Source organism: Saccopteryx leptura, chromosome 8 (genome assembly GCF_036850995.1).
Source record: "Saccopteryx leptura isolate mSacLep1 chromosome 8, mSacLep1_pri_phased_curated, whole genome shotgun sequence".
NCBI lineage: Eukaryota > Metazoa > Chordata > Mammalia > Chiroptera > Emballonuridae > Saccopteryx > Saccopteryx leptura.
Genome location: NC_089510.1, coordinates 69,885,725 through 69,900,642, shown reverse-complemented (window position 1 = coordinate 69,900,642; position 14,918 = coordinate 69,885,725). Strand labels below are relative to the sequence as shown.

At 50.1% G+C, this 14,918-nt stretch overlaps 1 protein-coding gene across 4 annotated transcripts in view; it reads left to right on the top strand.

Annotated features, from left to right (window-relative positions):
* YEATS2 (YEATS domain containing 2) overlaps nt 1-13,921 on the top strand; it is a 121,054-nt gene extending 107,133 nt beyond the window's left edge. For all 4 annotated transcript variants that reach the window (XM_066347210.1, XM_066347212.1, XM_066347208.1 and 1 more), the window contains 9 exons: nt 269-367; nt 984-1,086; nt 2,301-2,374; nt 4,350-4,429; nt 5,447-5,648; nt 7,512-7,738; nt 9,751-9,825; nt 10,529-10,602; nt 12,177-13,921. In XM_066347210.1, coding sequence (XP_066203307.1) covers nt 269-367; nt 984-1,086; nt 2,301-2,374; nt 4,350-4,429; nt 5,447-5,648; nt 7,512-7,738; nt 9,751-9,825; nt 10,529-10,602; nt 12,177-12,285 — 1,043 coding nt within the window. In that variant the 3' untranslated portion in view covers nt 12,286-13,921. The remainder of the gene's footprint in view (nt 1-268; nt 368-983; nt 1,087-2,300; nt 2,375-4,349; nt 4,430-5,446; nt 5,649-7,511; nt 7,739-9,750; nt 9,826-10,528; nt 10,603-12,176) is intronic.
* Nucleotides 13,922-14,918: the final 997 nt, after the last annotated feature.

The window sequence follows — 14,918 nt, the reverse complement described above, 5'->3', positions numbered from 1 at the left end:
ATTGGATTTTTATTTTTCTAGTTTAATGACAAGCCCACATTTCCACAGTTGATGGATAATGACTTAGTTTACCCTAGTAAACAACCCACCTTGTCAAAAATCACTATTATGAAGAACCTTACCATTTCTGCTGAACTGTGATTGTTTTTTGTGCTATTAGCCTAAAATTGGGTTACCCCCTGAGAGTTAAATCACCCTCATTCAAATAATGTTAATATTTCTTATATCCTTCCCTTCCTTTTATTTATTTGTTTTTTTGGCCTGTTAGTGGTTCAGTCATTTTCTGCCAACAAATCACCTACCATTCTGCCTGTAGCCGCCCCAGCTCCAGCTGTCCCCAGCTCTGCTCCCGCAGCTGTTACAAAAGGTACGTTGTTTCTCACACTATATTTTCCCACAGGTTTTATGCAAGACGGTACTGTAATGAGCCCCGTGAATTTTCAGCGTCTGTCAATCAGCCACCTTAGAAATGCATACTGCTTATTTAGTGGACTTGACATTGAGGGAAACAGAGCTATGGTCTTATTTCTGCCCTCCTAGAATGTATAATCATGTTGAAGAGAGTTGAAGTAGACAGTAAGCAATGGTGGATAAATGCAGGATGGTGCTCTGGGTGTGGAACATTTCAGTCTAGGATGTCGGATCCAAGTTGGTAGGGCGGGGAGGATAGGACTTTGTGTGGGACATGGATTATAACCTGGGCTCTAAAACAAGGGAGCATCTTTAGCTGTGGAGATATCAAGGGCATGCCAGATTAAGGGGACAGCAGAGACAAAGACCCATGAGACCCAAGCGAACAGTTCTTCCCTTGTCTGCTGACCCTGTGATGACCGGCGCCATCTCAGTCCTGGGCTGCGTCCCTGCAGCAGCTGGTGTGGCAGTCTCCTCCCTGGGTCTCCATGGAAGCACATCTGTTTCTGCCTGCACGTGTCCTTCCACCATTGAACCCTAACAGCTCGCTCTTTGTTGCTCTTCCTTTGTAGTGAAGACTGAACCAGAAACTCCTGGGCCAAGCTGCCTCTCTCAGGAGGGTCAGACAGCAGTGAAAACAGAAGAAAGTTCTGAGCTGGGAAACTATGTTATTAAGTAATTATTTCAGTCTTTTCTAAGGGAGTTGTGCTTTGCATGCTTCTCTGAAGCTTAAAAACCCATGATGCCAGTCGAGTGTGTGGAGTTGTGTGATAGAGTGTTAAGCCCCTGAGGGGGGGAAAGCTGCCTGTGTGCAGTGAGCAGTGTCACCCCGCGATGCCCAGGCCTTCGCTGTACACATTGGTGGGACCTGGAGGCAGCAGTGCATTGTCACCTCGGGAGTCTTGGGGAATTACAGACTCCTGCCCAGCAAGCTTGCCGGCGTGTACTTACTTTGCTCATGATGTAATTACTCAGATGTATACACATTTTGTGTCCAAGTACCCACATGTCTGCCTAGACAGCTGCCTTTTCATGAGCCATATGCACTCATTGTGCTTCTAAAAATTCTTCTTAAGATTTTCCAATTTCCAAATTGGGAACCTACCTCTAACAACATATTTGATGGATCTCAGATTGCTGGGGACAATAGAAAACTAACCACTTTCCCATGATAGGTGACAACATGAACTGTAATAACGCTGGGATAGGTGTTTTCTGTTCTGGTGACAATCACAATGCAAAAGGTTAGCTATTTACAAGCATAAGTAAAGTAAAATTTCTGATACTTGTATAATTTGCCATTCCTGGGGTCTCATTTATTTATTTAGTCTGATGTCTTCTTTATAAGCATAGAATGATCTTCTTTTATAAAGAAGGCTATCTATGGAAGGAAAGACCTACCAGTGTAATTAGTTTTAAGTTTTAATTCTCTCAGAAAGGGGGAATACATACATAGATTCATAAACAGATATAGCTAGAAACTGTTTTTTTCATTTTCTTTTTTTGACAAAGGGGATAAGAGGAGGGGAGATAGTGAGGCAGACTTCTGCATGCACCCTGACCGAGATCCATCTGGCAACCCCATCTGGGGCTGATGCTTGAGTACCAAGCTATTTTTAGCGCCTCAGGCTGATACACTCCAATGGATTCATCCTCAGTGCCTGAGCCATGCTTGAACCAGTCGATTCTCTGGCTATGGGAGAGTAAGAGGGAGAGAAACGGGAGAAGGGGGGGGAAGCAGATGTGGTTGTTTCTCCTTTGTGCCCTGACCAGGGATTGAACCCGGGATGTCCATACGCTGGGCTGAAGCTCTATCCACTGAGCCACTGGCCAAGGCCAAGAAACTGTTACATATACTTACAACCATAATTTTCTTTTATCTCTCTCAGGATAGACCATTTAGAGACTATGCCGCAACTCTTAACAGCAATAGTGAAGAAGATCCCGTTAATCACTGCAAAAAGTAAGACAATTGTACTAAATGTATGGATGCATTTTTCTTAAGCTGTGAATTACTTGGGATATTGAGTCAACTTAAATCACTTGTATTGTACATTAGTACTGAGGTGGTAGTTATCTAAGGAGGATTTAGGTACAGCTAGAGCTCATTTGCAGGGTTTTAGAATTCACAGTATCATCATGATCAACAAGTTAGTCTTTTTCTGTCTTCAGTGTTTGATCTGCAGGAATAATTTGTTACATTTCCTGTATGTAAATCAATCTGTTGTGCATATATGTAATTAAAACTGCATTGGTTTTTAATATTTATTAATAAAGAAAGAAATTAACATTTGCCTAAGTTGTGCCAGACCCCGCAGGCTCGTTACATTCACTGTCTTAATCAGTCTCTTGTAGGATAGGCAGTGTCATCTCTGTTTTACAGATGAGAAAATCAAGGAGAAGTAAAGTTAAGTACTTGCTCAAGATCACTAGCTATGGGTGGTGAGGCAGGATACAAACCCAGTTCTGTTTGATTCTGAAGCCATTCATGTTTCCTGTACCCCTCACTGTCACTCCCTTGGCAGAGATGCATGATGACTGCGGCCTCCAGCAGTGAGGGCTGCTCTGTCAGTGCCTTCATTAGCTGGACTGACTGACTGCTCCCAGCACAGTTGTCCCGACACCGTCAGCAGCCCTTAGGTGTGTGCTCTTGGGCACGGTCACCGCGAACATTTAGAAGGAAGGGAGGAAGCACGCTATCACGTTACCGTATTGCATTCATGTGAATATGAAAATGCTAGGCCAAATACAGGCTACCCTGCTTATTCTATTCCAACTATAATATCAAAGAAATTATCTTTTTTCTTTGGTTGAAGTTCGAGGTGTCATTTTGAGGTAATTCAAAGTAAACTTTCAGTGACATTTTCTTAGCCCAGCAGGAAAATCCATTCAAAAATCGTTTTTTAATAAAATGTAAGGCCTCACTGACCAGGTGGTGGCGCAGAGGATAGAGTGTCAGACTGGGATGCCAAGGACCCAGGTTCGACACAGCTTGGGCACGGGCTCATCTGGCTTGAGCAAAAAAAGCTCACCAGCTTGGACCCAAGATGCTGGCTCGAGCAAGGGGTTACTCGCTCTGCTGTAGCCCCTGGTCAAGGCACATATGAGAAAGCAATCAATTAACAACTAAGATGTCTCAACGAAAAACTGATGATTGATGCATCTCATCTCTCTGTGTTCCTGTCTGTCTGTCCCTATCAATCCCTCTCTCTGACTCTGTCTCTGTAAAAAAAAAAAAAAGTGTAAGGCCTGACTGGTGGTGGTATAGTGGATAAGAGTTGACCTGGGACACCAAGGTCGCAGGTTCAAAACCCTGAGGTCCCCAGCTTGAGTGTGGGATCACAGACATGACCCCTAGATGCTGGCTTGAGCAAGGACTGGCTCGGCTTGAGCCCCCCGGTCAATGCACATATGAGAAGCATTCAGTGAACAACTAAGGTGCCGCAACGAAGAATTGATGTTTCTTATCTCTCTCCCTCCTGTCTCTCTCCTTCTCTTCCCACCTCACTTAAAAAAAAAATTAGGTACAAACACAATATTAGAGCTGGAAGGCAGTTCGGAAACCATCTTTCCCAACAGTCTAATCCTACAGATCAGAACACTGAAGCCCAGGGAGGTGATGTTGAGCTTCCCAAGGCCACTTAGTTAATGGCCCGGCCAGCGCGCCTGGCTTCCAGAGGAATGCCATCTCCTCTTACCTCAGTAGCTTCGTGCCAGTGGTTACCTTTCTCTGCCAAAGCAGCTCATCTCCCCAGGAAGGCTGTTCCGATACCCACAGATGAGATGCCTTCTCTTTCAAGGGGCAGCATCTGAACTTGCCCAGTAAGGAACATACTTCAATAAAGAAGGCTAAAGAAACTTTTTGGACATGTCTCCAGCAAATAAGATTTGAATGAAATCCTCACTTCATTCAGAGTTTGCGGATGTGTGCCTTCTAGGTGAGGATGCCAGCTGCTTCTCCGCGAAGTCCGTGGAGCAGTATTACGGCTGGAACATTGGGAAGAGGAGAGCTGCCGAGGTAATTGCCAGTTTGAGGTGCGGGCTGCCACTCAGAGCCCAGGGGAGAAGGACCGAAATGTGTGCGTCTGGGCTGCCCCACAAACCTCGTCGTTCAGGACAGTGATAAACAGGAAGCGTATTCCATTTAGTGTTTGAGGATAGGATTTTTCCTCAGTTAAAAATGTCATTCTTGGCCCTGGCCGGTTGGCTCAGCGGTAGAGCGTCGGCCTGGCGTGCAGGAGTCCCGGGTTCGATTCCCAGCCAGGGCACACAGGAGAAGCGCCCATCTGCTTCTCCACTCCTCCCCCTCTCCTTCCTCTCTGTCTCTCTCTTCCCCTCCCGCAGCTGAGGCTCCATTGGAGCAGAGTTGGCCCGGGCGCTGGGGATGGCTCTATGGCCTCTGCCCCAGGCGCTAGAGTGGCTCTGGTTGTGACAGAGCGACTCCCCGGAGGGGCAGAGCATCGCCCCCTGGTGGGCATGTCGGGTGGATCCCGGTCAGGCACATGCGGGAGTCTGTCTGACTGCCTCCCTGTTTCCAACTTCGGAAAAATACAAAAAAAAAAATGTCATTCTTCAAAGGACTTGTAGCTAGCCTTTGAAAAGTCTACTTTTCTTGCTTTGGTAAACATTTCTACAAGTTTTTTAGTGGATCCTAGTATATGAAATCAAACGTTTACTGAGTACTGACATTGTGGTGGCTGCCGTGCGGACGGTGGGGTGATGAGGGGGTGGCGCGTACTTGGGAGCACGGAGAGCCAGCGTGAGGGGTTCGGGAAGGGGGGGAGGGGGAAGAAGTGGGAGATCATAGGGCGAGACCAGGTGAAAACCCTGTAGGCCAAATTTAGAGATTCATTCTGTTTTATAATCATTAGGTAAAAGTTCTTTTTCTTTAAAATTGAAGTGCAGCACAATCAGATTTGTTTTCCTTGGGAAAAAAATTATTCTAACAAGTGAGAGTGATTTATGGTTAGGATCTTCTTGAGCATGCTGCTAAGTTGAAGAATTTGATTATGGTTCAAAAAATTTTTTCTTTAAGTGGCAAAGAGCAATGACAATGCGAAAAGTCTTACAAGAAATAGTGGAGAAGAATCCGAGATTTCACCACCTGACTCCCCTTAAAACCAAGCACATTGCTCACTGGTGTCGCTGTCACGGCTACACCCCGCCCGACCCCGAGAGCCTGCGGAACGACGGGGACTCGATCGAGGACGTGCTGACCCAGATCGACAGCGAGCCAGGTGAGCCCGGCGAGCGCACTGAGCGTCGGCGGCGTCTGGGGGGTTTCTGTGGCTCACACTCGCGTCCCTTGAGGGCACTGAGCGTTGGCGGCGTCTGGGGGGTTTCTGTGGCTCACACTCGCGTCCCTTGAGGGCACTGAGCGTTGGCGGCGTCTGGGGGGTTTCTGTGGCTCACACTCGCGTCCCTTGAGGGCACTGAGCGTTGGCGGCGTCTGGGGGGTTTCTGTGGCTCACACTCGCGTCCCTTGAGCGCACTGAGCGTCGGCGGCGTCTGGGGGGTTCTGTGGCTCACACTCGCGTCCCTTCAGCCTTGCTGGGTCTGGGTCCACTTCAGTCCCAGCAGGGTACCGAGGACTCCACGAGTTACCATGGAGAACAGGAGCCTCTGCTCACCTCTGACCATGTGTCCCCTCCATCCCCGCCCCCACTAATACAGTCCCTGCAGAACTGTTGTGCCCAAGTCTCCCAAGGGCCGCACCCCAGCGGCAGTGACCCGGCCCCGCTCATACAGTAGCACACACTGTTTGTTCAGGAGTCCCCTCGGCACCACTTCTCCTCGGAAGGCTGCTAATCCACCTCCTTTCCTCCAGATAGAACTGACTTCTCCTTTGTGACCTTGTAAACCCCCCATAGACAAATCTATCCAACCTCCCTGAACTTGGGGACACTGTCTTATCCACTACTGCATCTCTGAACCGAGTTAGGAAGTGCACTCCCCAGTGTTGGAGGCACGGGTGTAATGTTGCAGATAAATGGATTGATCTATGATAAAGACACAAGCAACTGAGTGGCGTATAAAAGGTACATGGGGAGAATATTATGAGTTTCACCTCAAAGAATAAGAAGGGTTCTTTTCTCCACCAAACTTTATTTCTGTAGAGAAACAGAAGCTCCACCTCCCAGTCTGAGGGGACCTGGAGCACAGGGTGTGAGGGTCCTTGAAGACTTAGCACAAGTCCCACTTCTCCATGAAGCTTTCCTGAGACCCTACTGCAGGGACCTCTGCTCTCTCTGGTCTCCAGCAGCACTTAACGTCAGTCTGGAGGGCGTGTCATGTTAATATATCTAAGCGCCTATGAGAGCAGAGACCGTGCCGATTACTTTCGTGCTTCGCTGGTAGTAAATGTCAAGCATTGTGCTTTATGTCCACGGGGCTCTCTGTTCATACGACGGATGGTGAGTGCCTGGTCAGTCAGACAAGCAGCCGGGAGCTGGGTGTGCTGCCGCCATCCTGCCGGTGCCTGGAAGCCCGTTCGTCCGGCAGCAGGTCCGGGCCTCGTGTGCTCACCCATCAAGGGAGGGGGATGCACTTCAGGATGCTTACAGCCCCTGCTGGTTTTGAAGTTCTATTACTCTGTTGGATTTTATATAAATCAACTTAGTAAAGACCCGATTCAAGGTGTACTCTAAAGTGGTAACAGTACTTATCCATGAGCAATGAGAATAAGAGTGAGTTTCACTTTTTTCACTCTGCATTTCTAAACTTTCTAGATCTAAAATATGAAAAAAAATCAGGTCAAAACTTTTTAGATCTAAAATATGAAAAAAAATCAGGTCAGTCATTATTATTTGAGGGTTGAGGAGACAGCCTAATTTGGGGTGGCGTAAGTCAGAATTATGGCCTGCCTGTTTCATCTCAGATGGCAGTTACATCCCATACATTGTAACGGATGCCTGTCCCGGCTTCTCTGCTTCATGAATTACTGTTTCTCATAACTATAGACCCATAGAATTTTAGAACCAGAAAGGTCAGTTCCCTTGAACCCCCCTTTTCTCTGGGTCTCAGATCGTTGCTCTTACAAAGATGGAAGGTCTTGTCTTTGGCCACCGTAACTGTCCCGAGACCGATTCCTGCTCTTTCAGAGTGCCCGTCCTCCCTGTCCTCTGCGGACGGCCTGTGCCGGAAGCTGGAGGACCTCCAGCAGTTTCAGAAGAGAGAGCCGGAGAGCGAGGAGGAGGTGGACGTCCTCAACCTCTCGGGACCCTTGCAGATAAACGTCAAAAAAGAGCAGGAGGAGAAACAGGAAGAAATGAAGTTCTACCTGCCACCGACCCCGGGCTCTGAGTTCGTTGGTGACCTCACACAGAAGGTAGGGGCGATGGCCTGGGGGAACCTCACACAGAAGGTAGGGGCTGTGGCCTGGGGGGACGTCACACAGAAGGTAGGGGCTGTGGCCTGGGGGGACCTCACACAGAAGGTAGGGGCTGTGGCCTGGGGGGACGTCACACAGAAGGTAGGGGCTGTGGCCTGGGGGGACCTCACACAGAAGGTAGGGGCTGTGGCCTGGGGGGACGTCACACAGAAGGTAGGGGCTGTGGCCTGGGGGGACCTCACACAGAAGGTAGGGGCTGTGGCCTGGGGGGACGTCACACAGAAGGTAGGGGCTGTGGCCTGGGGGGACGTCACACAGAAGGTAGGGGCTGTGGCCTGGGGGACCTCACACAGAAGGTAGGGGCTGTGGCCTGGGGGGACCTCACACAGAAGGTAGGGGCTGTGGCCTGGGGGGACCTCACACAGAAGGTAGGGGCTGTGGCCTGGGGGGACCTCACACAGAAGGTAGGGGCTGTGGCCTGGGGGGACCTCACACAGAAGGTAGGGGCTGTGGCCTGGGGGGACCTCACACAGAAGGTAGGGGCTGTGGCCTGGGGGGACCTCACACAGAAGGTAGGGGCTGTGGCCTGGGGGGACGTCACACAGAAGGTAGGGGCTGTGGCCTGGGGGACCTCACACAGAAGGTAGGGGCTGTGGCCTGGGGGGACGTCACACAGAAGGTAGGGGCTGTGGCCTGGGGGGACGTCACACAGAAGGTAGGGGCTGTGGCCTGGGGGGGGGAGTCACAGAGAAGGTAGGGGCTGTGGCCTGGGGGGACGTCACACAGAAGGTAGGGGCTGTGGCCTGGGGGGACCTCACACAGAAGGTAGGGGCTGTGGCCTGGGGGGGGGAGTCACACAGAAGGTAGGGGCTGTGGCCTGGGGGGTCACAGCCGGGTCGGAGGCTGGGCTCCCCAGCCGCAGAGAGCTTTCTGCTGAAGGCGTTTCTGACTTTCCTCTGCCTGATGGCTGCTTCCCACACCAGGGCCCTGGGCAAGGACTTAATTACATATGGGAAGGTTGCTTATTGAACATGGAATTGTAGCAAGGCAGCTAGGTAGTTTTTTATCTGCCATCCCTTTTTGTTGGTTGGCCTCAGTAGAAACACCTTTCTCTTATGAGGAATGTCATAATAGTTCCAAGTTACACTTTGGAGGGTAAGCCCCTCACATTGCTCTGGCTCCCGGTGGCCGTCGTGGGGTCGCCGTTCCTCACGGTGCAGGGGAGCGGCAGTCACTACGCCTGTGGTGGGACCCAGAGCTCTTCAGCATCTGCCCCTACATAGTCACCTGAGAGGCAGTAAGCGTCTGCTTTCAGTTGCAGGAAGGAATGGAAAATGGGCAGACGCAGTGTCCAAGTATGTCTTCATCTTCTTCTGCGATTGGCCTTAGTCTGAGGCCCGGCCTTCCACTGCGTCGTCCCACAGTCAGAACCCTGGGCGAGTCCTGCCCGTGTTCTTCCACGCAGGGGTTCTTGGGGTAGATGCAGGATTATAACAGCGTTTTTACTTATTTATTTATTTTCATTTTTTATTTTTTTTACAGAGACAGAGAGTCAGAGAGAGGCATAGACAGGGACAGACAGGAACGGAGAGATGAGAAGCATCAATCACTAGTTTTTCATTGCACGTTGTGACACCTTAGTTGTTCATTGATTGCTTTCTCACATGTGCCTTGACCGCGGGCCTTCAGCAGACCGAGTAACCCCTTGCTCAAGCCAGTGACCTTGCGTCCAAGCTGGTGAGCTTTGCTAAAACCAGATGAGCCCGTGCTCAAGTTGGCGACCTCGGAGTCTCGAACCTGGGTCCTGGGCATCCCAGTCCGATGCTCTATCCACTGTGCCACCGCCTGGTTAGGCTATAACAGCATTTTTAAACATCAGTCGGAAACACGGAGAACTGGGATATCTTATTCCAATTGGACATCTCTTTGGCTATCAGAGAAGTTCTGCTTGTTTGGAGAGAGGTTATATGAGTGTAGAAACAGGAGCTGACGCTGCTCTGCTTTTCCAGATTGGGATCACCCTGCAGCCCGTGGCGCTTCACAAGAACGTGTACGCGTCCGTGGTGGAGGACATGATTCTGAAGGTGGGTGCCTGCAGGCAGCAAGGGGCAGGGGCAGGACAGGCTGGAGTCGGGGACAAGGACAGAAACAGAACAGATGACACGTTTTAAGATTTCACATCTTATTTAGGCTTACAGGTATTTTTTTTTCCCTTCTGATTTTTAAATGAACTAAAGGACGGTTCTTCTAAGCGTTAAAGCGCCCCCAGTAAGAGTTTCTTTGCTGACGTCATTCTAACGGTATTTTTAGTGTTGTTTCAGGGGCTTTAAGTAGTCCGAGGGGCGGGTTGGTGCTCTCATGTGACAAAGGCAGAGCCTTGGGGTTTCTGCACCTGTCACTATAGCAACAGAGAAATAGCCACAACGGTCCCATCCCTGGGTCAGGTGAAGACAGACCAGCTTTCCTACCCAGCCTGCCCCAAGCTCAGTGCTTCCTTCCCTGGTGTGTCCCCTCCCGCGGCCGGTGCCTCGCAGATAACCCTGCCTTGTTTTCCTGAAAACAGCTTCTGATTAATGAGAATAACTCCTGTTCAGTTACTCAGAGTCATAGCTTCTATCCGTGTGGCTATCATTCGTGGTCTATTATTTGAACACTTAATTTTTCCTTAAAGATTTGATCCTGAGATATGGTTGTTCCCAAGGTTTGGGTATGGGATAGATCAGACCTGTCCCTTCTTGTCTGCACGCAGATGGCCGTGTTTGAGTGTAACCACGTGCTCTGTTGTAGGCCACGGAGCAGCTGGTGAGTGACATCCTGAGACAGGCTCTGGCGGTTGGATACCAGACAGCGTCCCACAACAGGTACTGTTATCGCTGTAGTCAGGCTTGCAGGTACTTCCTGACGGCTGAGTTGCTCACCAGAATGTTTACATAGAAGTCAGTACACTGGGTGATGGAGGTGTCCAAGCTTGGAACATTGTCAGAGCCAGACAGACTCAAGTCTACTTGGTTATTTTGAGAGAACCTCTTGGTTGTGAGAGCCCAACTCTGCCCAGAGGAGGTCTGTGCCTTCACTCACTACTTCATAGACGCCGCGCAGTAGGACTGTTCTGTTACAGGGTTGGACAGATACGGCTCTGCGCAGTGGAAGGGAATAGCAGTCTTCACTGTGTGTCAGACGTTGGGGCCAACCATCCTATATACTACCTGATCTGCTTTTCACTGCAGAACTCACCGTCCTCGTGCAGGCATTGGGAAGCCTGCACTGGGGGGGCTCAGCTGGCTTTCCCAGCAGGTGCGAACCAGGTTAGAACCAGAGTCAGGCTCCGATCTCACTGGCTGCGCAGCTGCAGGTTCACCACTGTCTGCTGTCTCTCCGATTGTCACTGACTGGGTCGCTGGGTTGTGCTCTCTTCCTGGGCCCTGAAAGAATGGTAGACAGGCCTTGTTCCACATCCTGGCTTTCCTTCCAAAGGAAGCATTTTATCCCATTGTGCTTAAAGGCTGCCATAAAGTTAAAACATTGTTAACGGCATGCCTGCTGGCACAGAGGCCTAAGTCAGAGGACTGTCAGGTCGACCTCACAGGAATATAAAGCATCAGGCAAAAAACAGAGGTCTTTAAGAAAAGGAGGGGAGGCCCTGGCCAGGTAGCTCAGTGGTTTAGAGTATCATTCGGGTACACCAAGGTTGCAGGTTCGATCCCTGGTTAGAGCACATACAAGACTCAACCAGTGAATGCACAACTAAGTGGAACAACAAATGGTGCTTCTCTTTCTGTCTCTCTCTTTCCCCCTCATCCCTAAAATCAATAAATATTTTGAAATGTTAAAAAGAAAAGGGAGGGAAACAAAGGAGTTCCAGAATGCGTGCGATCGTGGGATCCGGCGAGCGCCTGCGGGCCCCTCGCCCCCGGGTCCTGCTGGGGCAGTGTGAAGGGACTTGGGTGCTTTTGATGAGGACATTTGATGTCCCATTTGGCCTGCCCTGACTCCATCCCCTGTCTTCCCAAGAGGGGACATGTGGCCCCACTACTGTGGTCTTGGACTCCGCTTTCAGTCTGCTAAGACCGAGTTACAGAAACACCAGTGTTCTGCTCTGCACCTGACTTCATTCTTCTTCAACCTTGAGCATCTTTTCTCCTCATCATTCAAGCAGCTTCTTGAAATCCATCTCGTACTTGAGACAGAGGAGTCAGATTTGAGCCCTAAGTAGGGCTGACTGAAGAGGGTAGGCCAAATCTTTACCAAAGTTAAAAGGAATTAATAGGAGAGAGAATGCACCTGGCTACTCCCCAAGGGTCCCCAAACCGTGACTTGTCACTCACCATAATCCCCTTCTGTCAGGGCCTGTGCAGGAGATGGTCCTTTAGATAAATTGATTAAACTATTAGATGCTTGAGAGAAGTGCACCTAACAGCCTTTGTTTTTGGACCAGGATTCCCAAAGAAATTACAGTGAGTAATATTCACCAGGCCATTTGCAACACTCCTTTCCTGGACTTCCTCACAAACAAACACATGGGGGTGCTGAACGACGACCAGTGAGGAGAGTGAAGGCGCCTCTGGCCAAGCAGGAGCTGGAGCTGGATCCGAGGCTTTGAACTGGGATGCCTCTTCTGTTCGCAGAGGAGGCTGTTTTCTGTGCCTCAGAGTATCGTGGCTACCAAACCATTGCCTCTACCCAGTTCAGTGTAACACCAGTGTTCGCTCCCAGATCAGATCCCTTTGGACAGAAGTCTCGATTCTAGAGAGCTGTGGATGCGTGCTCTGTCCGCCTGCATGGGTTCACTCAGTGCGGCTCCCCGGGAGGGTCCCGGAGCTGGGCCATGCCGTGTGGGTCAGCTCCTTCCCTCCTGAGTGGCCTCAAGGGGGTTCCTGGGGCCCGAGTCCCCCTCCAGGGGGCAGACAGTGAGTCTGGCAGGCTGCAGATGTCACCTGTTCTGTAGCTGGGGTTACAGCGGCCTCAACAGTTACCCTGGTAACATCTGGAGGAGGACTAGGCTTCAGCACTCAGTGGTGGAAGACCTGCACGCAGCCCACGTGCATTGGCTACAGGACACAGTAATGCCACGCAGAAAACGTCAAGGCCTGGAAGGTTCCAGGCTGAGAGAATCCTTTTTCTTTTTCTGGAGCGTAGGAGCATTACTACAAGTCTCAGAGATAAGGGATAGACAGATCCCAGCATTGATCTAAACTGTTTGACTAGAACCAAGAAGCTCTCAATATGTTCGTAATAGACAATACCTACAGAGCCTGGGCCCTTGGCAGATGTGTGCCAGTCTGCTGTGTGTGCCAGGCGGAGAGCTAGGCCATGCTGTGTGCATGGCCGTCGGAGCTTCTGCTGGATCCGTGCGGAGTGACAGTGGGGAGCAGCTCCTGCAACAGGCGCTGCTGGGGTGGCCTGTCCTGTCCGCAGATTTCACCGCCCGCTCTTCTGTGAAGTGTTTCCCAAGAAGGAAAGTGTTTCAGAGAAACACTTGTGAGTGCCTTAAAGGTAAATGACTGCCGAAGCCAAAAGACAGGGCCACCTGCTCAGAAGCAGTGAGAAAGGATTGTGTCTATAAGGAGATGGGAGGGAGAAGTGGAGGAGGGTTAGCTACCTACCCGGATGATGTCCAGTCCCATTAAAGGTACTCTCTCCCAGGCTTCCACCAGTCTGTGTGGAAGTAAGGGAATGAATTCATTCTCATGTAGGAAGCTGTTTGAAGATAACTTGAAACCCATGAGTCAGTCAAAGATTTTATCCAAGAAACATTCATGTTTTCATGAGTTGTTTGTCGGGAAAAGCAGGGAGGTGACGCGAGGTATCTACCCTCTTTTATTCAGCATCTGAGGATTGCTGACGCAGAAGGAAACCCCTGTAAGGCAAGGGTGCGCCCTGGCTCAGTGATGAAAGAATTAGTAGTAAACGCTCCGCTAATCTGTCACGACTGACTTTAGGAAAGGCTAGTGGGCAAGTGTCTAGTTCATTTAGCAGCGGACTGTGACTGAGCTCTACGGGACGGAAGATTTCATCCAAATGAGAACGGATGTACTGCCGGGGTGAAAGCACAAAGAAATTACATTTTTGCAAAAGAAATATTAAATGACTTAACAGCCCCCATATGTGTTGTTTCAGATGTATTTGTATCATAATGTGTAACATAATTGTGTAACAAAAATACCTACAATAAATCTTTTAGTATTTGTGATGGGTTTTTCTGAGTTTGCATCAGTACACTTTGGTAGTATTCCTCTTACATTAGGTCAGAAAGAGCAGGGTGGGGCAGAGATACAGGTATTTATGTCAAATCCTTTCTCTTATTTCCATGAAAGAGTTTGAGGCTATTCAAGATAAAGGGTAACAGTTATGTAAAAGTCTGAAAAAGTTTTGGAAGATCCATGTTGACCCTGGATGTATGATTTCTGACAGCTTGGGGGGAAGGAAACTGCCGCCTCGGAGCCAGGGCGCAGGGAAGTTCCTGTGTGACGCACTCGCTGGTTTGTCCGACAACACACAACTGGTCTGTGCTAAGGTCTTCAGGAAGTCACTGCTGTGACCATTGCTGTCGTAACGGCTGAGAACTACCAGAACTGCAGAAACATTTCAGAATGACCACTTTTTACATCCATCCTTTTCAAGAACTAAAGGCTCTTGAAGCCCGTAGTCTGCAGGGAAAAGGCGTTGTGATGCACAGCCCAGAATGTAGCTTTGCTGGGACCAGACTTCACCCAGTGTCGACCTTTAGGGATTGGATTGAATGATCTGGAGGAAGGAAAATAGGGAAGTCCCGAGGCTCCCGTCCTGAGGGTAGTCTCAGCCACGGTTTTGACAGGAGCCGCGGAGCAGACAGTACGATCCCTGTCACAGGCAGTGCCTTGGCTGGGGACTCCTGGCTGAAGGAACTGAGAGGGGCTGGCAGTGTTGACCCTGCTGAAAGGGAAGTTCCCCCATGTGCCCAGGGTGGGCTGCAGGCCACTGGCCAGCAGGGCAAGGCTTCCTCAAAAGCGGCGTTTTGGAATTTGGCCTAAAATCCTGGAGTTATTACAGGTATGGAAGTGTTAGTATTTGTGATGGGTTTTCTGAGTTTGAAGCACTACAGGGCACAGAGGTGGGCCCTTGCTCGGAGGGACACAGAGGACTTTGCGGGCTCCCCCTGGTGGCCGTGCAGCCGCAGGAGGCTGCCGGCAGTGTGCAC